Source organism: Mytilus trossulus, chromosome 6, assembly GCF_036588685.1.
Source record: "Mytilus trossulus isolate FHL-02 chromosome 6, PNRI_Mtr1.1.1.hap1, whole genome shotgun sequence".
In the NCBI taxonomy this organism is placed as follows: Eukaryota; Metazoa; Mollusca; class Bivalvia; order Mytilida; family Mytilidae; genus Mytilus; species Mytilus trossulus.
Window position 1 is genome coordinate 28,102,122 of NC_086378.1, and position 25,160 is coordinate 28,127,281.

At 30.9% G+C, this 25,160-nt stretch overlaps 1 protein-coding gene across 2 annotated transcripts; it reads left to right on the plus strand.

Annotated features, from left to right (window-relative positions):
• On the plus strand, positions 1-24,825 carry LOC134721042 (glycerol kinase-like). Of its 2 annotated transcripts, none has more exons than XM_063583739.1 (18): positions 1-130; positions 2,943-3,016; positions 5,026-5,132; positions 6,102-6,179; positions 6,571-6,650; positions 7,920-8,057; positions 8,886-8,995; positions 9,545-9,647; positions 9,993-10,060; positions 10,400-10,442; positions 11,347-11,427; positions 12,258-12,336; positions 15,518-15,614; positions 21,035-21,119; positions 21,847-21,967; positions 22,466-22,597; positions 23,585-23,659; positions 24,583-24,825. In XM_063583739.1, exons 1-18 carry the CDS (start codon positions 71-73, stop codon positions 24,585-24,587), a joined length of 1,536 nt encoding a protein of 511 aa, XP_063439809.1. In that variant the 5' UTR covers positions 1-70; the 3' UTR covers positions 24,588-24,825. The 2 variants fall into 2 exon arrangements, with proteins under 2 accessions (XP_063439809.1, XP_063439808.1); XM_063583738.1 differs by having other exon boundaries at positions 24,588-24,825.
• Positions 24,826-25,160: the final 335 nt, after the last annotated feature.

The following is a 25,160-nucleotide window of genomic DNA, read 5'->3' on the forward strand; positions in this document are numbered from 1 at the left end:
TTTGCGATTGCTCTAAGCGACATTTTGCATTGATAGAAGCGTTATTTTGTTGTTTAGACACTTTGGAACGATGTCGACAGAAAGTTATGTTGGTGCTGTTGATAATGGAACAAGTAGTTCCAGATTTCTGGTAATATTCTTATTTAACACCTCATCCAAAATATATTGTTGCAAATCAAGAAACCTAGTCATGGCTGTACCCACTGAGTGACCTAATGCCGTAATGGCTATGCTTATCATTTGGAGCTCTTCATGTTTTGTGAAGAGTTGTCTCATTGGCAATCATACAACACCTTCTTTTTATGTCCACGCAATAGAAGGGATGATCATTAAATTTTACCCATGTTCATCTTCTTCAATCTTTGTCGTGATGACAGAGTAATCTCTCTTGTGAATTATCATATGATAAGAGTAAGACCATGTTTTTTTTTGGAAATTGTTTGTTTCCCCCTCAGCTGCCACTATATATGTAATGCCAAAATTGAAAGAAAAAAATTGTTTTCAACTTGTTGCCTAAAAAATAGATTTCATCCATTCCTCCCAAAATTGGTTTTCATTAGCACTCCAACTTTAGTAAACTATCTTTACTTTAGCATGTTTAGTCTGAAATATGAAGATAGATGGAAAGACTCAACTAAATGTTATCAGACTTACAAAAAATTGTATACACAATGCTTACAAGCACAAAACACAGATCAAGTTCAATTTTGATGACTTTGCTTTTACCATTCTAGAGTTATGCCCTTTAGGAATGAAATAATTGCTGAATTTTTCGTTTCTCTTCCCTAACTTGCGAATGCCAGCCTCAGCCAAATGATACGAAACATGTGCTTAATACCTCAAAACAAAAATCAAGTTTGAATTGTAACAACAAGCTTATTTATTTCAGCCAACTACATGTAAACTTATCTATATAGCATTGTATAGTATACAAACATTTTTGTACCTGATGACAATTTGATATTCAAATAGGATAAAACATATTTTCGAACATCCTGGCACATTAAATTGCTATGAGTTGATGAGGTGAGATTCTCTGGGTTTTACCTCAAACTTTTGAAAATACAATTTTTAATTCCAATTTAAAACCAAATGGCATGAAGTCAGGGGACTTACTTAAACAAGTGATTTTCTAAATCACTGATTCAAGTAACATTATTTCCAAAAAGGTTGGAAGTTAGAGTTGTCTTTCTTTAATAATCACCAGTTAAGTAGTAAAAATTAATCACTAGAAGAAGTGATTTAATTTTATTGAAGCTTTAAATATAGAATACTAATGATCCAGGGACTAATTATGTTTCTAAACTTATCAGAACCAACATCTGTGTTGTCTAGGATGACCAGGTCATTTCAGGTGATAACCTTTTACTGAATCTAGGATAATGACATAAAAATCACTTGTTTAAATATCAGACCTCAATTTCCCTCCCAAAAATCACTTCTTTAAGTATCATTCTTTTAATAAACCCCACTAATTTCAACACCCTCGAACAGTGAAATTTTTATCGCAAACAGTAGAATTTAATTACATAATCTGAAAGATGAAACCTTGAACTTTACAGGAAAAATACTCCCACTGCTGGGAAAAATCTTTTAAAAAAGTATCAGTTCATTATGTACATGTAAAGCCATTATTATAGCATTTTTTCAACTAAAATAGAATTTTCAGCTAAATGATAGCATCAAAGGCATAAACATTGCTACTTAAAAGAAGCAAAAAGTTCATATTTTCTTTATTTTACTAATTAAAAGATATTATATATTTAAACCTATGTGTTTAAAATTTTGAAAAAAATACAAAATCCCAATTTGTGACAAAACCTTGAATTTGCTTCTCAAATAAGTGATTTAAAAATCACTTATTTCAGTAATTCCCCTGACTGATGAATGGTAAAAGATATCACAAAGATTTTTAAAACATATGTCTTAAATATGAAAAGAAGATTTGAAAAAAACGGTCTCAAATTAAATTGTAATGCTTCAACAAAACATGAATTGTGTTTTAAGTTTGTGTACCTATATATGGTTAAAACCCGAGGATTTGCCAACACTTCAACTCCAATATTCAAATTTAAGATAAACACATGCACAATCTAATTATCTGATTGCTCAATCTGCAGCTGTGATGCAAGCATGAAATTATGTATACATGTATGAAATCATAAAACAATTATTCATTTTTAAAGACACCTTAACCTGTTAACCCAAAGTTTTAAGATATAAAAAATAAAATTATAAAATTAATGAACATATCTCCATCTCCATCATGCAAAGCTCTGATTCTTGTGCAGCTTTGGCTGTACTTTTTGTCCTGCTTTGTCATGTTTGTTTGGGGGTCCTTAAGCTTCTGTTCTTCCATTGAAAATATCAAAATGCTGTATGTGTATTAAAATGAAAAGAATAAAACATTTTGGCCTCAAGCATCATTATTGAAATGCATATCTGGTGAACTAAAGTGTTTACCTTTATATTAATATCATAAAAATGTAGCTTATTCTTTCTTATGTGTCAAGGCCAATGCCCATGATGACATTAATAAATGAAAAAAGTTGAAGAAAGGAATAAAACATTATGATTTAGTTTTTTTTCTTAATACTCTAAAGAAAGATTAAACCATTAGATTAAAAACTTTATTCATGAACAGTGAACAATCAACGATGAAAAACAAATCATGAAACAAAATCTTCTCAATTTTATCTTTAAAAGGATATCATTCAAGTACACCTACTTCAAGGATACTGTAAACACATTGATAGTGATATACTGGTACTACATTCAGATGCAAGTTTGAAAGAAAAAAATTAACAATTTGATAGGAACTACTTGTGATATATCAATGATATTGTCTTTAAAGTTGCATCAAGAGAACATATCAGTTTGATGACTAAGTTTAGGCCTTTAACCCCTATGTCATGATTCTTGAAAAGAATCTTTTCTTTCAGATATTTTCCAGTACAACAGGAGAGCTAATTACATATCACCAGACAGAGATGAAACAGATTTGTCCAAAAGAAGGGTAAAATAGAAACTTACTATTTTTTTACATTTTTCTTATATTTGTTAGCAGGATATAAGCCAAATACATTTGTACCTACATTGTATTCATTAATGATATGTGATGTTATATAGTTGTACCTCAATTCATGTTATTGTCAATATCAACCCTTTTCATAAAAATAGGCTTTAAATGCAGCACAAGAGTTAAGAATTTTTTCTTTAAGATTCAATATCTTCAATAGCAAACTGAATTTTTCATGAAATTTTGAATCTATTTTCTTTTTGGGGAAAGACGGCTTCAAGCCGTCAATCCCCTATGGGGTTGACCAGAGTGACACTCCCTCACATCATTCATTTTGTTTTTATACATGTTATAGTGTGGAAAACCCCACAACAAATCTTACTTAGATTGAAGAGAAGGAGACCTAGAAATGAATAGTTTGACTTTAAACACTTTTTTACACATTTCCCTTCTGTTTCTCACGAAATTATCGTATCTTAAACTCTCCTTTACACTATTTACGTTTATTTTACAATCCGGAAAAATTAGTATGACGAGATATTCTAAATATATCCAACCTACATTGTATTTTATAGTGACCTCATTCTTGGAAGAAGCAGGGATATCCTCCACCAGTTCACTGGTTATTTAAATCATTCTTAGAGATCGTGCACTAATTACAAATTTGTATTTGTTAAATCTAAACATGATATTGTTTACTGTAGATGATTTAAACATCAACATGCAATACTTTAATTTGTAGGTCAACAACTTTCAAAATAAACAAAGATCGTGGGGTTACATGAGACAGGGGAAAGAAACGATTTTATTACTTTTTTCGGGTCTCACTAATTAGAGACAAATAGCGTCAAGAAGCGACAAGAGGCGTCAAGAAGACTATTTAGCAACAAGAAAAAATTCTTCTTCTTGTTGCTTTTTGTCACTAAAATTCTTCTTGTCGCTAATTAGTGAGACCACTTTTTTCTATAAAAATTCTGAGAATCTTCCTCCAATTCAGGAGCACCTCAATTGAAGAGTAATTATCCACTAAAGTAAAAGTTAATGTATTTAAACACTTCAAATGTGACATTTCATTGGATTAGTAGTCTTCTATTAAAACTAAATTTTTGTGTACCTACATTAATCAATGTAATGGTAAAAAAAAATTAAAAAATTTGCATTTTGTAGTTTAAACATATTTATTATTTACAAATATTTCAAAATTAAGATTTGGAAACAAGCTTCACACAGTTTACATCACTCATATTGTTTTTTTTTATTAGTACCTGTTTCCCTGTGATGAGAACTTAAACAATGGAAATTTAAAACTGAATAGATTTTTCAGTCCACACTTTCTAAAGAAAAAACTTAAAAATCCAAGAGTACTGTCACAAAAAATGGAAAATGGCCCTAGCCTGCAGTTCAGTGGTACACAATCAAGATTTCAAAAAATATTGTAGTTGTTGTGAAATGACAGAATTCAGTTGAGTTTCAGATAATTAGCTATCAACTTTAATCAAATGTTTAGATTTAGAAGATGCAGATCTCTTCCATTGGTCCAAATTGAATCCTAAACTAAGGAAATGAAATTACATAAACAACAATTGATTTCAATATTGTCAACCTTTCTACATGTTCTAGCTGTTCTCTTTTTCGTTCTTCATATGAAAACTATCAAAAGATACCCCCCCCTTTCCAAAAACATAATTAAATAGAAACAAGGGCCGTCTTTCCCCTCAGAGCTATTCAGCTCTTTGATTTTAGTTAATTTTTGGATAAATGTGACACAAGCATTTCTGCATGAAAAGATATTGAATTTTGAAATGAAGTCTTCAATGATACAAGAACTACAAAAAAATGTATGATTAGCATACCAATACATGTAATTAAAAGTGAATATGATCTCTTTATGTGACCTCTCTGAAAGTCAAAATTTAGGGTAAGATTTAAGACTATATATTGTGTTGTACAATTTTACTTTGCTTTAAAGGAATAGTCATTATTTATAACAAAGTGGATTTTTCTAGATGGGCAGAACAAGACCCTATGGATATACTGAATTCTGTCACTGCATGTATTGATAAAGCTGTAGAAAATCTGAAAGCTTTTGATAAAGACCCAGCATGTATAAAAGGTAATCTATATAAAGATTTAACAAAGCAATCAATTTAAAAAAGTCGATAAAGTTGACATTTTTAGAATTTGGCACATTGATATTACAAAGTTCTCAATAGATTAAGTATGATTTATTGATTCATAATGTATACACAAAAACAGTTGAAGTTCCTATACAATTGTAAATTAAAAAACTTTATCTTTGTATTTATATTTTATGCGTACTATTATATATTTTTATTTTTCTGATTACATGTACTTTCTCCTTTTTTGATAAATTAAAAACAGTGTTTTAATTGTATATGGACAAATTTCAAGTTTCTAGGTCAATATGTTTAGATTATGTCATTGAACATTTAGCTCTTTCTGTGGCTTAACAACATTGATATTATGTTGTCTCAAAATAACACAATGTTAAGATATCGTTGCATTAGACATTGCCTTTTTAAAAAGGAAGCAATTGAAGCTGATTGCTTAGATCAAATTGATAAACTTATGCTCTAAGACGTGCTATGGCTAAGCATTGCATTTAAGCCATTGTTAATAGGCTAAAGGATATAAATCAAGTGTATTTATATCATTATATGCCCCACCTAGTGGCTTTATTTTTTTTATCTGTGAGTCCGTTTGCCCGTCTGTGACTGTCCTGATACAGCCTAAAGTTTTTGATCAAGGCAATTTTTTATGAACATTAAGTCCAATCAACTTAGTACTCATGTTCCCTATAGCTATAATATGATCTTTCTAATTTAGGTTTTGACCCCAATTTCACGATCCACTAAACATAGATAATGATAGTGCGAGTGAGGCATCGGTGGACATATTCTTGTTTAAATTCTTTTCATTGTGTTTCTTTTTTTATTGTTAAATAAACAAAACTAAATGGAGTTGACTTGAATACCTTTAGCTATAGGGAGTTCAATAATTTTAAAATATGTTTCTTTGCTCTAGTGTAAGCTCTAATGATATAGATTGTTTATCTTTGTAGCTATTGGCATAACTAACCAGAGAGAGACCATTGTGGCATGGGACAGAAAAACAGGGAAACCATTGTATAATGCTATACGTATGTGTTTAATTGAGCTGTGGCATAGATATTGTTCCTAGTACAAAATATTGATTCAATTGTAAAGTTATAAATTTTCCATATTTAGATAGGGTTCTACATAAAAGATAGAACCAGTACTTTTATAATACAATGTGATTGTGATTTAAGTTAAATTTTTGGTGAAATATAAACTGCCTTTAGATGTTTTGGTGACTAATAAACCTATATACCATACATTGCATCAATCTTACAAAGTATCTAATAGCCAAAAATATACAAACTATATTTGCTAAGAAAAAAACCAATTTGTGATTCAAGAAAAAACATGTCAGGCAATTCACCAATAGCAAAGCATTTGATTTAGAATTAGTATCTCAAAACCAATTTGTTTGTTTGTCTGTTATTTTAGTTTGGTTGGATGTAAGGACATCTTCAACAGTCGCAAAGTTAATAGCCAAAACACCACAGAAAAGTAAAGATTCTTTAAGGGTAAATATTTAGTCTCATATACCAGTATATAAAGTCCAAGGAAGGCTGAGCTATGTTTTATAAACTATTATTCATGGGAAATTACATTGGGTTTCTGATTTTATAGCTGAAGAATTGGATTATCTTTTATGTTAAGGTGGTACCTGACACTACAGGGAGATAACTCTGTAAAATCAGCAGAACGTTTTAATGACGTTGTGTTGTTAAGGGAATATTAAGCATCTCAATGATCAAAATAAGTTTTTGTCAAACTACTATATGACCAGTGTAATTTTTCTGATTAAAACAATTGGTTCAAAGTTTTTGACATTTTTATATTGTTGTCAAAGGCTCAAAATAAATACTTTGTCAAAATTTAAAGAAAATTAAACGAGCCAAATTAATCTTAGTTCAGGTGTAAGGTAACGTACCACCTTAAAATAACATCATGACATAACATAGAAGATGTTGAATTTCAATCTATTGTGCATATTTGCTGGATTTTTCATTTTTATACTCCCACTTAAGTTGGTTCTATATTGCTATTGCCTTGTCTGTCCATTTTAAATAGATAAAAAAAAAATGCAAGAAACGACAAAACAGAATGGCTGTATATTTGGTCAATGATTGTAACTTGTCACATGTTAGCTTTTTTCAGATATGTCAGAAGTTGATAATAGCTTAAGCATGGCACAAAAATAAACAAATAAATCACTAAGATACTCACTTCTTAATACCTTGCCTTTAAAACTACCTTTGCTGCCATTACATCCTGAATTTATATTGGCAACTCTTAAAATACAGTATTGTCTTTTATGCCCCACCTATGTTAGTAGAGGGGCATTATGTTTTCTGGTCTGTGCGTCTGTTCGTACGTCTGTCCGTCCGTTCGTTTGTCCGTCTGTCCCGCTTCAGGTTAAAGTTTTTGGTCAAGGTAGTTTTTGATGAAGTTGAAGTTCAATCAACTTGAAACTTAGTACACATGTTCCCTGTGATATCATCTTTCTAATTTTAATGCCTAATTATATTTTTACCCAATTTCACGGTCCATTGAACATGGAAAATGATAGTGCGAGTGGGCATCTGTGTACTTTGGACACATTCTTGTTTCTCAATAATGTGTAATAAATACATTTGCATTTAATAGCATTCATATTTGCTTGACTTTTTATATTCATAAATTGCATGATATTAAATGTATTCTACATCAATTTAATTTCAAGCATACATTTGTAAGTCTGCAATATGTGTTACTCAATTTTTTTTATTAAACTTATTCATTAATTTCAGAAATACTGTGGTTTGCCTATAACAACCTATTTCAGTGCTGTAAAACTGAGATGGCTACTGGACACTAGTGAAGAAGTTAGGAAAGCTGTCAAAGATGGCCGATGTTTATTTGGAACAGTTGATTCTTGGTTATTGTGGGTATGTATTTAGATATATTCCAGTAGTTATTTTGTATATAGGTTATTTCCACCAAAAATATCCCGATTTCTTTATAAGATAGAAAAATAATTGATTTTTTTAAATTTAATAATAGATTTTTGGAAGTTCTCTTTGTGTTTATGTATGGTGGTAAAATTTATAAAAAATGAAATATAATTTAGCTGTTTGTAAATTTTGATATTTAACTTTCATGATGTGAATGAACATAATTGTCAAGAAATTTTACAAGCTGAGCATAGTACATGAATCTATATGTTCTAAAAATATCAATGATGACTATGTTAAAGTTATATTTAAAATATGACTTATCTTCCTTTGTCTATCATTGTAGTTGCATTAATTGGTTCAAATTATGGAAAATGAAGATATCTCCAATTTAATGCAAAATCCACTGTTAAATGTAAGCACTTTTTTACCCCTCAGTACTCACCAGTTTAAGAAATAGGAGCTAGTGTCTTTAAATGTAAATATTTTGAGCAAAACGTAACTACAACCAATATTTTAGGCTCAATTATATATTCATCTTTAATCTGAAGTCCAATTTAATTGTCAGGTTCTTAGTAATAACTTATGTTATACTTTTACATACTATATATACAAAATATACCATTTCAGAATTTCACTGGTGGTATAAATGGTGGGAAACACATAACAGACGTTACTAATGCTAGTCGTACAATGTTAATGAATATTCATAATCTATCATTTTAGAATTTCACTGGAGGTATAAATGGTGGGAAACACATAACAGACGTTACTAATACTAGTCGTACAATGTTAATGAATATTCATAATCTATCATTTTAGAATTTCACTGGTGGTATAAATGGTGGGAAACACATAACAGACGTTACTAATGCTAGTCGTACAATGTTAATGAATATTCATAATCTACAGTGGGATGATTATCTCTGTCAGTAAGTGGCGGTAAAGATGGTTTCATAGAGAAATAAGTCTAAAGAAATCAGTTGTGTTATAAATATGATGGGGGATAGGAGGGGTCCTGATCCTAAAAAATCCCGGCTTAAAAACACGAAATCCCGAAATCCCGGACTTAATAACATGAAATCCTGAGGTCCTGAAATTCGAAAAAAGAATTCCGGGATCCCGAAAGGGTCATTCCTGAAATCCCGAGCTTAAAAACACCTGATCCTGGAGTCCCAATAAAGGTCCTATCCCCCTTCAAATATGATATTATAGGATAATTTTTTGTGCCAGTAAGTCTGTTATGATCTCTCAAAGATTTTAAATCACACATGTCTGGTTTGAAATTGTTTGATGACAAACTGTTAGAGAAAAGAGATAAAAAAAATAGTAATAATTTTTCTTAGTTATAACTGCTTGTTCAGATATGATAAATCAAATAGCTTTGAATTAGAAAAGAATTTGTATTTAAAGCAAATTATAATCTCCAGTAATATTTATTGTGATACTTTGTATATTAAAAATGTATGTTTCATTTAAAGATTTTTTGACATACCAAAGGAAGTATTACCAGAAATTAGAAGTTCTTCAGAAATATATGGGAACATGGAAGTTAGCGCACTTAAAGGGCTTCCAATAGCAGGGGTATGTATTATTAATATGGTAACCAGTATAGTTACTTCCAAAAACTTCATAATTAACTGCAAATTTAGTCAAATTACCAACTTTCAGAGTTTTCGTTAATTACCAGAAAATTTGAAACGATGAATAGTTTAAAGAGACAAAAAGGATACAAAGTAGAAGTATTCTATGATATTTGATTGTTTAGTTTATTAGGTAACATTATTTTAAAAGAAAGTAGAAAATATATGGAGAGGATACTAGCTATAGACAATTGACAAAAGAAGAAAAAAATAGGACAGTCAAGCTCAGTAGACATATTCCAGCTTGGATAATGTCATAACTACTGGTAACTTATTTTTCTTGCAGATATTAGGGGACCAGCAAGCTGCCCTGGTAGGACAGCTATGTTTTAAACCTGGCCAAGCTAAAAACACGTAAGTTAAAGGCGAAAGAAAGAAAGTAGAAACTGCAATCCTGCTGTAAAATTATGATATTTATTGAAGATTATTCAATTTATTTAGTTAATTAATTATTAATTTAAATAAAACTTAAATAAATTAACGTTTCACAACTACAGAATACAATTATGACAGATAAAATTTTATATACAACGGTCATTGCCATATTGATTCCTTGAAAAAAAATATCACTCGAACATACCATTTCAGATTAATTTATTCAATTCAAACTCCAACCAATTGTATTGAAGTCTCTTTATCTCACCCAAAATAATAAATTGTTATTTGTAATGGTGGTATTTGATTTCTTTATAGATATGGCACTGGATGTTTTATGTTGATGAACACAGGTACTGAGGTGAGTAGATATAGTTTATAGCTAGGAAGTATTGTAAACCAACTGATTTTCACAGATACTTTATTTTCGTTTTACCCTTTCTTTACCACTTCGCGGCTATTTAATTTCGTGATTTTCTGATTTATTTGATGAAGTTTAATAAGGAAAGATCGAAGTTTTACATATTTGCAACCATTTATATTTCTACTCACGAATGTTGCGAAAATAAGTTGGTTTACAGTATTCCCAATTCTTATAGTTCTGATATACTTGTATTAAGAAATTCTACTGGAAATTTGCATCATTATATTCCATGCTGTAGAATTTTTGTGATAATCAAGACTTTTTTGGGGATAATATACCATCCAATATCTACCTTTTCTTCAATCATATGAATGAAGGATGTGAGGTATGGTGGCCAATGAGACAAACATTTAACAGAGTCTAAATGACATGGATTTGATAAGCTATAGATTTTCTACCACCTTCAACAATGAGCTAAATCAATACAGTATAGTCAGCTACAAAAGGATGAAAAAGGTGAAAAAGTTTAAAGGGAAAATCAAACACTGATAAATGACAATTAATAAACTATAAAACAAATATAACAGACAGCAACAAACAACTAGGGAAAGGCAAATAAAGAATAAAGTAGGGTAAAACATGTTTGTGAGAGCCAAATCCTCCCCTTACTAGAAAAAGAGGTGTAAAACAGCACTATAATTTCTGTATGATTTGCAACAAGAACTATTTAGGGCATAAAGTTTATTTGAATATTAAGAATTGTTTTCCCTAAACAATTTACCTTTTTGAAATACTATTGCAATCCCTTAAAGTAAAAAAGATGGGAAAAAGATCTTAAATATTTTCTAATTATACATAACAAATACATTTTGAACGAAAACTGAAAGATATTTTTTCATAGGTTGTACAATCAGAGCAAGGACTTCTTACAACAGTGGGGTACCAGTTTGGAAAAGGGAAACCAGCTGTTTACGCATTAGAGGTATCTTTATTTATATTAAACACATGAAATAAATCAGACAAATTCCTTGATACCTGTAGTATTTTTTAATGGATCACATACAGTCACAGTTAAATTTGATAACCACTTATTGAAGGAGGAGTTTACTAATTTGACTTTGTTAATCTCTGCATGCATCTGTTCCATGAAAATTTTAAAGGTATAAATTATGGCTTCATGAAGTGTCTCTTTAAGCCTTGTGCAAGAATACTTTTAATATGTTATGCATTTTCAAATTCCTTTCTCAAAGACTTTCTGTTTACCAAATACTTATATGATATCATTATACACCAATATTGCATTCACCTTGTCAGTTGGCCAATAATTATATTTCTGCACACTCCTGAAGTACATCTGAACAGGTTGACTTCATCTTTGGTAAGCAGTTTCACAGTGATAAGTGGTAAAATGTGACCATTTTTATGTCCCATTTATGGACATTATTTTTTCTGGTCTGTGCATCTGTTTGTCCATCCCTTTGTCCGTCCCTTCGTCCATCTGTCCTGCTTCAGGATAAAGTTTTTGGTTGGGTTAGTTTTTGAAGTAGTTGAAGTCTAATCAACTTGAAACTTGGTAAACATGTTCTCTATGATATGATCTGTCTAATTTTAATGCTCAATTATAAATTTATCCCCATTTTCATGGTCCACTGAACATAGAAAATGATAGTGTTTTTAGAACACATTATTTTTCTTATCTGTCAGACACCTGCTTTCGATTTGTGGACCCTTTAAATATTTTGAATACACTAAGAAGTAGTCTTCTGTATTATTGAACAGAATGAATCATCATATTAATATGTTCATTTTCAGGGAGCCATAGCTATTACTGGTGCTAGTATTAAATGGTTGAGAGACAATCTTGGCATCATAAAAACTGCTTCAGAAGTAGGTAAGAGCTGTTCCACTAAAATATACATTTGAGTTGTATGCACGTTCGTTTCCTCCACTAATAATAAAGGCAATCACAAAATACCTTATAGTGTTTGAAGAGGTGTTAAACACTAAAAGATCCATCAATGTACGCTGCTTTATTTTCTGTTTTTGAGTTTACATTCATGAAATAAAACCATTGATATGGTAGTGTCTATAAAATCTATTCACAGCTTTTCTCATCACTTGGCGTCCGTCGTCCGTCGTCCGTAAACTTTTACAAAAATCTTCTCCTCTGAAACTACTGGGCAAAAATTAACCAAACTTGGCTACAATCATCCTTGGGGTATCTAGTTTAAAAAATGTGTCCAATGACCTGGCCATCCAACCAAGATGGCCGCCATGGCTAAAAATAGAACACAGGGGTAAAATGTATATTTTGGCTTATATCTTTGAAACCAAAACATTTAAAGCAAATCTGACGTGGGGTAAAATTGTTGATCAGGTCAAGATCTATCTGCCCTGAAATTTTCAGACGAATCGGACAACCTGTTGTTGGGATGCTGCCCCTGAATTGGTTATTTTAAGGAAATTTTGCAGTTTTTGGTTATTATTTTGAATACTATTATAGATAGAGATAAACTGTAAACAGCAATAATGTTCAGCAAAATAAGACCTACAAATAAGTGAACATCACCAAAATTGTTAGTCAACCCCTTAAGGAGTTATTGCCCTTTATAATCAAATGTTAACAACTTTTCGTCATTTTTTGTAACTTGTACAAAAAATCTTCTCCTCTGAAACTACTTGGCAAAATTTAACCAAACTTGGCCACAATTATCATTGTGGTATATAGTTTAAAAAATGTGTCCGATGACCCCGCCTACCAAACAAAATGGCCGACATGGGTAAAATTAGAACATAGTGGTAAAATGCAGTTTTTGGGGAAAGACGGCTTCAAGCCGTCAATCCCCTATGGGGTTGACCAGAGTGACACTCCCTCACATCATTCATTTTGATTTTATACATGTTATAGTGTGGAAAACCCCCCAACAAATCTTACTTAGATTGAAGAGAAGGAGACCCAGAAATGAATAGTTTGACTTTAAACACTTTTTTACACATTTCCCTTCTGTTTCTCACGAAATTATCGTATCTTGAACTCTCCTTTACACTATTTACGTTTATTTTACAATCCGTAAAAGTTAGTATGACGAGATATTCTAAATATATCCAACCTACATTGTATTTTATAGTGACGTCATTCTTGGAAGAAGCAGGGATATCCTTTACCAGTTCACTGGTTATTTAAATCATTCTTAGAGATCGTGCACTAATTACAAATTTGTATTTGTTAAATCTAAACATAATATTGTTTACTGTAGATGATTTAAACATCAACATACAATACTTTAATTTGTAGGTCAACAACTTTCAAAATAAACAAAGATCGTGGGGTTACATGAGACAGGGGAAAGAAACGATTTTATTACTTTTTTCTGGTCTCACTAATCAGAGACAAGAAGCATCAAAAAGCGACAAGAAGCGTCAAGAAGACTATTTAGGGACAAGAAAAAAATATTCTTCTCGTCGCTTCTTGTCGCTAAAATTCTTCTTGTCGCTAATTAGTGAGACCACTTTTTTCTGTAAAAATTCTGAGAATCTTCCTCCAATTCAGGAGCACCTCAATTGATGAGTAATAATCTACTAAAATAAAAGTTAATGTATTTAAACACTTCAAATGTGACATTTCATTGGATTAGTAGTCTTCTATTAAAACTAAATTTTTGTTTACCTACATAATCATTGTAATGGTAAAATAAAAACAATAAAAAATTGCATTTTGTAGTTTAAACATATTTATTATTTACAAATATTTCAAAATTAAGATTTGGAAACTAGCTTCACACAGTTACATCACTCATATTGTTTTTTTATTAGTACCTGTTTCCCTGTGATGAGAGTTGTAACTCGGAACTTTAACAATGGAAATTTAAAACTGAATAGATTTTTCAGTCCACAATTACTAAAGAAAAAACTTAAAAATCCAAGAGTACTGTCACAAAAAATGGAAAATGTCCCTAGCCTGCAGTTCAGTGGTACACAATCAAGATGTCAAAAATATTGTAGTTGTTGTGAAATTACAGAATTCAGTTGAGTTTTAGATAATTAGCTATCAACTTTAATCAAATGTTTAGATTTAGAAGATGCAGGTCTCTTCCATTGGTCCAAATTGATTCCTAAACTAAGGAAATGAAATTACCTAAACAACAATTGATTTCAATATTGTCAACCTTTCTACATGTTCTAGCTGTTCTCTTTTTCATTCTTCATATGAAAACTCAAAAGATACCCCCTTTCCAAAAACATAATTAAATAGAAACAAGGGTCGTCTTTCCCCTCAGAGCTATTCAGCTCTTTGAAACTAAGACATTTAGGGCAAATCGTGGGCAAATCTTTCAAAATTTAAATGTCCATCAGAATAAGATCTACCCCCTCGCAAATTTTCAGATGAATCCAAATTATCTTGAATACTATTATAGATATAGAGATAAACTGTAAACAGCAATAATGGTCAGCATAATAAGATCTACAAATAAGTCATCATGATCAAAATTGTTAGAGGACCCTTAAAGAAGTTATTGCCCTTAATAGTCAATATTGAACAACTTTTCGTCATTTTTGTAACTTGTACAAAAATCTTTTTTTCTAAAACTATGGGCCAAATTTAACCAAACTTGGCCACACTCATTACTAGGGTATCTATTTAAAAAAAGTGTCTGATGACCCCGCCTCACAACCAAGATGGCCCACATAAGTAAATACAGTAACAGGTGAGCGACACAGGCTCTTGAGAGCCTCTAGTTTTTAAACTTGGTGATTAAGAACTTATGTTATAAGCTTGCTGTTCCTTGTACTTAGTTTTGCCAGCAAAGTACAAAAATGTCATCCTGACTCTAGATAAGTAGTTATGTTTTTATTGAATTATTAGATATGTGTACATTCAAAGTAAAATAATTAACATTTAATATAAAAATGTATTTATTGTCTGTTTTTAATTTTTGACACAAGAAAATTAAAATATTGAACTTTGTGTCATGAAATACAAACAGGCAGTAGATACTTGTTAAGATTTACTTTCCCATTATTGATTTCTTATAATGAGCATAAGTTCAAATAACAATGTACATATATTACAGAAACATTAGCACAGAAAGTAGACAGTACACATGGGTGTTATTTTGTACCAGCTTTCTCGGGATTGTTTTGTCCTTATTGGCAGGATGATGCAAGAGGGTAAGTAACTAGGACCAGTGTTTTCCCTAGGCTATTCGTGCAGTGCGGTACCGCTACGCATAGAATTTCGGCCACTATGCATTCATCATACCCGCTATGCATCCCGCTATGTGTGAAATTTGTATTATCTTATAAGATACAGTGACAATTGACAAAACTCTACAGGTGTTTCAAACTCACCGGACTGATAATTGATCATAATTAGATGCAACGCTCTTATTTTACAACCACGTTATTTAGATAGAACAACATTCAAGACTTCGATTGCATAATAGAAATCGGGAGTCCAAATTGTTTTAATGATAAATATTATAGCCTGATACAGATTTCAAATATCCTTCAGTGAAAAAATAAAAAGTAAACTTTTTGCAGTGTAAATTTTACGGTTTGAAATCATAAGTCTGACATCGAAATTTTTATATATCAAACGCAGTTTATTAGCTGTAAAAGAGAAAACACATCATTGGATTGAAACATGATGTAACTTTGACCTTCGTAGGAGAGTTCAAAAAATTTATGGGTCACTGATTGTTTTTGTTTTGATGTCAAAAATTATTTTATTTTTCAAACTGATCTCTCAAACTAGTTTTAATCCAGAAGAAAGTAAAAACATTGCTTGACTCTACCTCAAGGTAACACGATACCAAATGACGTTACGCCACGAGTTATCGTTCCTGACGGTATTGAATAACGTTTATATATTTATACAAGCCACTGCAGCGGAGTATAGAGTCTGCAATCACAAAGGAATTAAATAATAACAGACTATTTTTTTGTTGGTAATTATGTGACATTTTGAATGGTAAATTTCCCTAGATGCCGATAGTTTTGTTTCAAAACGTAACGGTTATTTGACATTTTGACATAGATTGCTTTAGGAAGTACACCACTAATTCATTGTTCCATTGCTTTCTATGTTAAATTCCTCCGTTTCAAGCAGGCACACCTCTTTTGTTTTAAGTTCAAATAAAGTGGCAATCAATGCATTTCAAAGCAACACTTTATGGTGTCTTGTACTGAAAAAATCAACATACCTTAAATTGCATATAAGAAAGAACTGGTTCCCGGAACTTTGGATGTACCAAAACAGATACTTCAGATGTGACAAACAGACAAAATGTACCCTCTTTTTAAAATTTGGTGCATTTTTTTTAATATTCAAAATTAAAAGTCAAAATGTGTTCTACAATGATCACCAGTCCTTCAGCTTTCATTTGATACCAAAAGTACCTAAATATTCTACATATTTCCAAAGTTAAACTCATGCGTAGGAACTATTTTGTGTTAAATATGTACTACTTTCTGGTATGGCTTTCTGGCCGGACCCGAATTAGTGGTGTTACACCTTTATCGTTCTCCAGCAATACTTCTGCTCATTGTTAAACTTTAAAAAGTATTACTTTACTTGTTAAACATTCTGTTTCTTTGATACTTAAGCATCTGCACGATATATATTTAATATAATTATGTTCTTGCATAACAGACCGAGTTTAATCACTGCATTTTATTCTTGGTTCAGTTTTGCGATAAATACTTATTCATGATTCACGTTGTATCCCCATGAAATTTTGTTTTTAAAGTAGAAATCTAATTTATAGAAGCTTAGGACGATGTGTGAAAAAACAGGGAATATTATACAACTATTCCCCGTTTTAAAATTGTCATAAAAAACACCACTCGGACAAAATTGAAATTTGTCTGGATTAGAATGCGTATATAATGTTGCGAAAAAGCACAATACAAGCAGCATTGAAAATCGTACAGAAATATTTCGTTTGTATAGAATGTAAAATAAAAGTGTTTTTTTTTGCGTATTTTTTCATAAATATAAGTCTCTGGAATTCATTGGTCTGTACCGAGTAAGTCCGATATAGTTTTGGAAACATTTTAAAAATAAAGTCTACACAGGACAGACAGCAACATTGGAATGAGGCATTGAGAAAGTTAACGAAAGCTGAAAAATACATGGGCACTTGATTCGGCAGAAATAAAATTTAAGAAAATCAGGTCCCGTCACAGTCTGAGTTAAGCCAGCCCCCAGTATCTAATTGCGTCTATAAACGCAAGTTGATAGTTAGAGTTGGCTGTAGTCAGACTGGTTCCGTGGTACCTGATTCCGTTATTGATTTTTTTTCTGAAATTTACATTCAAACGACTGACTTATTATTATTCAACCGGCAGAAAGAGACTGAAAAAATGCTAGATCTTGAAATTGTTTAGATTTTATATACATCTAAATGTACATTCCCCCCACCCCCCCCCCCCCCCCCCCCCTCCATGTCTGGTCAGACAGGGGCGTTAAATCCGATGCCTTGCAGTGTTAATAGAGTTCCACGCTCTTTGCACACAAGAACCCGTAGGGATCCGTAGGTTGTTGCAAGGCAAAATTTCTGTCCCTATCCAATTTTCCAGTGTCATACCAAATTTTCCCGACCATCATCCCGGATGGCCTGCCTGTATTGCAAAACCTACCTAGTATTGTATTTATTGTTTACATGTTCTCGTCCTGAACATGCATGAAATATTTGCCACTGAACGTTAACCAAACAGCAATTCAATCAATCAATCCTACAATCTACAACCGTAGCGTGAACCTTAAGTTGTTAAATTTGAATCATTACCTCTATTTTTTTCAAAGAAATCAACATAGTTTTAAAAACCTAGACTGCGAGAAGCTGCTGGATTAGACATTTTTACACATAAAGGCACGCAGAGTGCAAACTCCAGCTTACATGTCCTTCAGGTGGAAATTCAAGCTGGAAATTTTATATTTAGCAATTTCTTTTAGTCATATAGAAAATGATTTCAAAATCTATTTTGAAAACAATTTTTCACAAATTTACACCACGCAGAGTACACTATACCTATGTATCTACCTAGTCGAGAAATGTGACGGATTTTTGTCATTCTTTTGATATTTTTGAGCTTATGATTCCGTCATATGATTAGGGACTTTTTCGTTTTAAATTTTCTTTGAGTTTTGTTATTTTATTTTTTAGAATATGTTTTACATTAGCTAGGATTGTTTTTTCCTCATAATTTTCAAAAATAACAGAATCAAATAAACAACTATTTTCAAAATTGTATTGTATTGTCCCGAAAATGCATGAACTATATGCCACTGAACGTTAATGTTTCCACCATCAAACCGAACAATTAAAAAACTGAATAAAATTTGGGAAGTACTATTTTTCTGCATTTACAAAAATCTGAAGGCATTTTTCATGATTTTAATTAAATTTTAGAATAAAGACATTATTTGAACGATTTTGTTTTAAAAAATTACATGAATCTAACGCGTACAAAATTCTTTGATTTATGCATGAACTATTGTCATATATCATATTAATTATTATCAGTTGCAGACCCGTAGCTCTTAGGTCCTTATGTTATTTTTGACTTTTTGCGGACCATAAGAAGTTAAAAAAAATAGCATAAGGACTAAGAGCTACGGTTCTGCAGCTAATATAATATTCACGTGGAACTAACCAGTTCAAGTATATGCTCGTTTGATGTGGAAATCAGACGAGATTAATGTTAATTCATATGAATGAAATTCCATGTGCAGGACGAAATAAAATAATATCTGTAGAATTTTATATTGCACTACTCGGAATTTACGACAGGGGTTATAAAAAAATGAAATAAACTCATTCAGGTCCCGGCACATATTTTGTTTATCATTTCTCTGAAAAAGGATAACGTTATCTTCTGTATACTATATAACGTCACACGTTTTAAGTCAAATTTTAGGCATATCGATCAACTTTGAAGCCATTTATCTTAAAAACAAGGATGGTGACATATGAGTTTCTATACATGTATGGATTCAGTATGCAATCCTGGATTTTATTTTAGTTTTTTGTTTTTCTCCGCATATAAGAAAATAGCCATCCATTGGAAAATCTTAAAAGGTAAGCCCCAAAAAAGGCATTTTCCCTATATACCTAAGTAAATTGTCGCCAAAATTGACGTTTTCCTATGCAAATTACAAAGAAAACAAAAATGGTGACCCCCATTTTTTATTACATATTCCGATGTAACTCGATTTAAAGAACATGTATGCCAAAAATTTTGGAAATCAGGAAATATGCCATTCGGTATCGTGTTACCTTAAGTTGAATATCTATATCCAAATTAAATTAATTAAAGCTGTAATCCATGATCACAAATCGCATGCTTTGTTTACAATTGTTGAAAGCCATGTGCTTTTTGGCGGGAAAATTCGGGAAACCCCTTATTCACAGGAAACAGTTACATTTCATAGTATTTATAGACAGTAAGAATTTCATTTGAAAATCATTTTGATTAACTGCTAAGATTTATTCATGAAAAATTAATATTTTTTGGGGGGGAAACTTATAATACTTTTTTTTTAAATAATTTACATCTAGGGGAATGGAAAGGGGGGCTGGTTTTTTTTCTGTTTTTTTTCCAATAATATTACAAATATGTAACGTTCACCAGTCTGAAAATACATGGTTAAATGGATTTTAATTCTGAAAAACTCATGTTTATGTAATACCTTTATTATTACCATCATAATCAGAAACAAGCTACATGTATAAGGTATTTCAAACATATATTTTTGGCTTTTAAATAAGAACATTCCATACTATTAATATGTATGTACCTGTAGTAAAAACAAACCTGGTAGAGCCTAAAAAAAACTTTTGGATCCAGGCTACCCTTTGGAGAAAATGTTAAGTATTGCATGTTCCTGACTGAATTGCAGATTTATGTGAAGTTTTTTTTTTTTTTTTTTTTTTTTTTTTTTTTTTTTTAAACTAACATGCACAATTCATTTCACTAGTGTGATAAAAATAATTCTACTAAACAACGCTGCGCGCCACGTTGCAAATTCATCTTAGACCCACCATGCATCAAGAATTTTCTAGGGAAGACACTGAGGACACTTCAGAATCTTAGATATTGAATTTAAATACTATAGATTCATTATTATTGGTGGGATAATTATGGATTTAGTGGATATGTATGTATGTTCCGTATCTCCCTCCTTAAGTAGGAGCACCACCAGATATATAATTATTAATTCAAATGTTTAGCAAAGAAAATAATTAATGCAAAACTATGGAAGTGGAATGTTTTCTCAATATTTTCTCAATTAGGGAAAATATAATTTCGAAACTGTTGATATTTTCTCAATCCAAAAAGAGTCTGTTTTAAATTTATACCATGGACCAAACAAAACAATATAATATAGAAGGACTAAACTATGTGACTGTTCTTCTTTTCAAGGTGTACTTATTATTGGTGGTCTAGAATTTCATTTTTTCTCAATATAGCCATTGATAGTTTAAAAAAAAAGTGTAGTCGATAATATATATATATATATTGTACCTTCCATTGAATTTAAGCTAATCAACAAAGTAATTTGATGATGTTGTTTTATATTTCAGAATTATATGTGGCCTTACACAGTTTACTACCAAAGAACATATTGCTAGAGCAGCTTTAGAAGCTGTTTGTTTTCAGACTAGAGAGGTAAAGATAGGTCAAACTTAAGGTGGTACCTAACCACTACAGGGAGATAACTATGTAAAATCAGCAAAACGTTTTAATGACGTTGTGTTGTAAAAGGATCATTAAGCTTCTCAATGATCAAAATTGGTGTTTGTCAAACTGCTATATAACCAGTGTAATTTTTCTGACAAAACGGTTGGTTCAAAATTTTTTAAATGTTTATACTTTTGTTGAAGGGTCAAAGTAAGTACTTTGACAAAATTTTATGAAAATTAAACGAGCCAAATTAATTTTAGTGCAAGTGTTGGGTACCACCTTAAGTGATATTCAATAGTTAAATTATTGTAATCTATTAGCATGTATTAGTTAGTTTGGTATAAATTATGGCAATCTGTTTATTTAATTATTAATTAATTTGAAGCATTTGGCAATTTTAAAAGATATTAAAAAAAAATGCACAGAGTTAAAACACAGAATATAAATTCAAAGATTGCATAAATTCTTAAGAATTGAAATTATTGTTGGTAATTATTAGAAAAAGTAATGAAGGTACAAAATTCAACACTCATTGTGATAAACCCCTATTTAACATTTATTGTTATGAAGGATGTTTTTTTAATTAAAACCACAAATTGTAATACTTAATTAGGTATGTAAATCAGCAGAAAAATCCAAAATAAAATATAATCTTTGAGACCATTTAGGATTCATCATTTCATATTTTCATGTATTAAGTTGTATATTACAGTTGCTGGAAGCAATGGTAAAAGACAGTAAAATCCCATTAGAGTCCTTACAAGTTGATGGTGGGATGACAATAAATAACCTTTTGATGCAGCTACAAGCAGATTTAATGGGCATTGGTGTTGGTAGGTATAACATTTTGTGATTGTCTTATTAGCCCTTGTTAGGTCACCTGTATTGCAAGAAGGCATATTCAAATTACAGTGAATCCATTTTTCGTGGATTCTTTACCCTTTTTAATCCACTTTTAATTTGTGATGTAGTTTAATTAGGAATGATCCAAGTTTGACATATTTACGACAATTTTTCTACTCATCAAAGTTACAAAATCAAATTGCTCACATCAATAATTTGGGTTACAGTTTCAAATGTTTAAATATAAATGGGATTTAAGATATTTTGACAAACATTTTTTTCTGTGTTGAACTGTCACAGCCCATCTACATGTATATCTCAATAATTGATGTTCAAACAAGCCTCTGAATTTGCTTTCACTTTCATCTCATCTACACAATTTTTTACAACTATTTATTTCTGTGAAAGTAAACAGCTAAATCTGTTTGTAGACAGATATTTTTAAATTAGTCAATAGATATGGTATACAAACTCATCTCTTCTTTTAGTGAGACCATCAATGCCAGAAACTACAGCATTAGGAGCAGCTATGGCCGCAGGGTCAGCCATTGGTGTCTGGGATATCAATAACTCAGCAGCAATTACAACAGACTTATTTACTCCTTCCATACCCCAGAGTGGTGAGTACATCTATATATATAGGTAGTGAGTACATCCAAGACTCAGGCCTGTTTTAAGGATACTTCATTTATGACTTTGAATGGTGGATAGGGTCAACAATACTTAACTGGAGCAATAAGAGGGCGTTTGGTCAACTTTATTTGTCATTAGTGTTCTTAATTACTAGTTCAGGCTTATGAAATAAGAATTTGGTTATAAATTCAGCCATTTCAGTCTGATTAGTAGAGTACTTGATATGCTCATACCTCAAGCAAATGAATACCATACCAATCTACCACTAGAGCTGGTGAGTATCAGGTACTGCACTGTCTTCCAATAATTTGTCACCAGAAAAAATTCAAACATCAATTTTTATTTCTGTTTTTTAACTTACATCATTGTTCATCTATTGCTTCAATTTTATTTTATTTCATAAAGTCTGCATTTATAATTTGTATAGATATGGCTGTCGTCACCATGGTTGTGTGGATGTTTGTTTTTCTTTCTAATGCTATTCGTTTGTAACAATAATTTTCATTGGATGTTGACAAATATTTTGAAGGGGTAAAATCCACATTCTATTAGTCTTTAACTAATAGATCCACCATTTTAAAATTTCTGATTTTTTTTTAGTATAAAATTTCTTACTAAATAAACATGAAAATCACATATTAAGCCTCAAAATGTTCTTTTTGTCAATGTTATAACCATTCTGAAGCGTTCAAAGGGTATGAATACATCAAGAGTTTTATGTTTGACATCGTGAGTATACATAAGACGTCACATTGTTTAGTTGCTAAAGACAATGCAACAGTTTTGAGGATTTTTTAATTTGTATCATTTATGTCAAAATATTAGTTAAATGGTATTTATTTTAATATTCTGCATTAGAATGAAGATAACTGTACTGTATTTTAAGGCTGTAAAAGATATAAATAATAAAAAAACAATTACTTTTTCAAGCAGAATATATGAACATTAATGAACTGCTGATTTTACCATTGTAGATCGTGATGTAAGATTTGCTAGATGGAAAATGGCTGTAGAAAGATCTATGCACTGGGACGTTAAACCAGATACAGGTAATACTTTAAAAAATTGATTCTCATTTAAAAATTTACAATTGAAAAAATAATGGGAAATTTGTTTTGTTCCTTCAATTATTCTTGTTCAAAACATTGTGATAAAGATTGTGTTTTCAATATTATTCTGTAAAAGAAAGATTTCGATAAAAAAGAACATGCAATACTATATGAAATGTAGTAAGTTTATGACAAACAATGAATTCACATTCAGAAATTTTTGCTGTTTGAAAAATCTACACAAATGCAAGGCTAATTATTATGATTTTAGTAAAAACTGCTACACTTAATTATGACAAAATTTAACAGTGATACCTATTAGATTGTAATTTTCACTTAAAAAAAAACATTGCATACATTTCTTAACTCACAATAACTAATGTTTAGATGACATAACTAGAATATTTATAGGAAAACTGACATGCATACCAAATCAAATTTGTGTTAACTTTTGCCATTAAAAGGGATATAGTTTTGTTGAGAAAAAGAACATGCTAAACCAAAATTTCTTATTTGGAAAAGTGTACACTAAACAATGATTTAAAATAACAAAGGTTGGATATGTTAATAGATGCAAATAAATTAAACTGATAGTGTTATTAGAAATGTGCTTTTACTGGCTCTTACCATTTTGAATATGAAATACATAGGAAGATAAGTAATGCACGATTCAGCATATTATCTATATAATAAACTCATCATAGATACAAGGATTAAATTTTGTATGAGACTGTTAATTAATTTGCAACTGTAAACATTGCCAATGGATGTTCACAACTTTTTAAAACACAATACTTCATCTCAGAAATGCACAGCATTTAGGGAAACTAGTGTTTTGAATTAATTAACATAATATATATATGACTTATTAACAGCACACTATTTGAGCATGTAACTTATTTCTGATTTTTATTTTTTGCAAGCATAGTGATAAAAAGAAGTTTTTGGGATGTGCTTGGACCAGGACTATATTTATGGACAAGTTTAGGGGTGCTTATTATTGCTAGTCGTCTACACAATAGGTGATATCACCTGCCATAGTTTTTATATATCACAATTTTAGAGATTTATACAATTGTTATTGTTTTGTTTTATATACATAGATTTTATATCAAAAAACATATGCTGTGAACAATCCTAATAAAGTTTTTTGATAAAATGTTTAATTGAATTATCATTTTGTGAATGTCAATGGCAATGAAAGTTATTGTTAAGGGTCTGCAGATTTTTTGTTTATATGATCTTCATAACTCTTAGGCGGATCAAGGGGGAAACATTTGGTTGATTATATAGGGATCATTGAAGCATGACTGGAGCCTTCCCCCCCCCCCCCCCCACCCCCCACACTTTAGGAAAAGTTCTGGATCCCCCACTGTAACTTAAACCGCATCCTACTTTTCCCCAAATGTGACATACCAAATGAGACTTATCAACAAGTGTGTACTTACATGAGCACAATGACAGGGGCCACATGTGGAGCAGAATCTGTTTACCCTTCCAG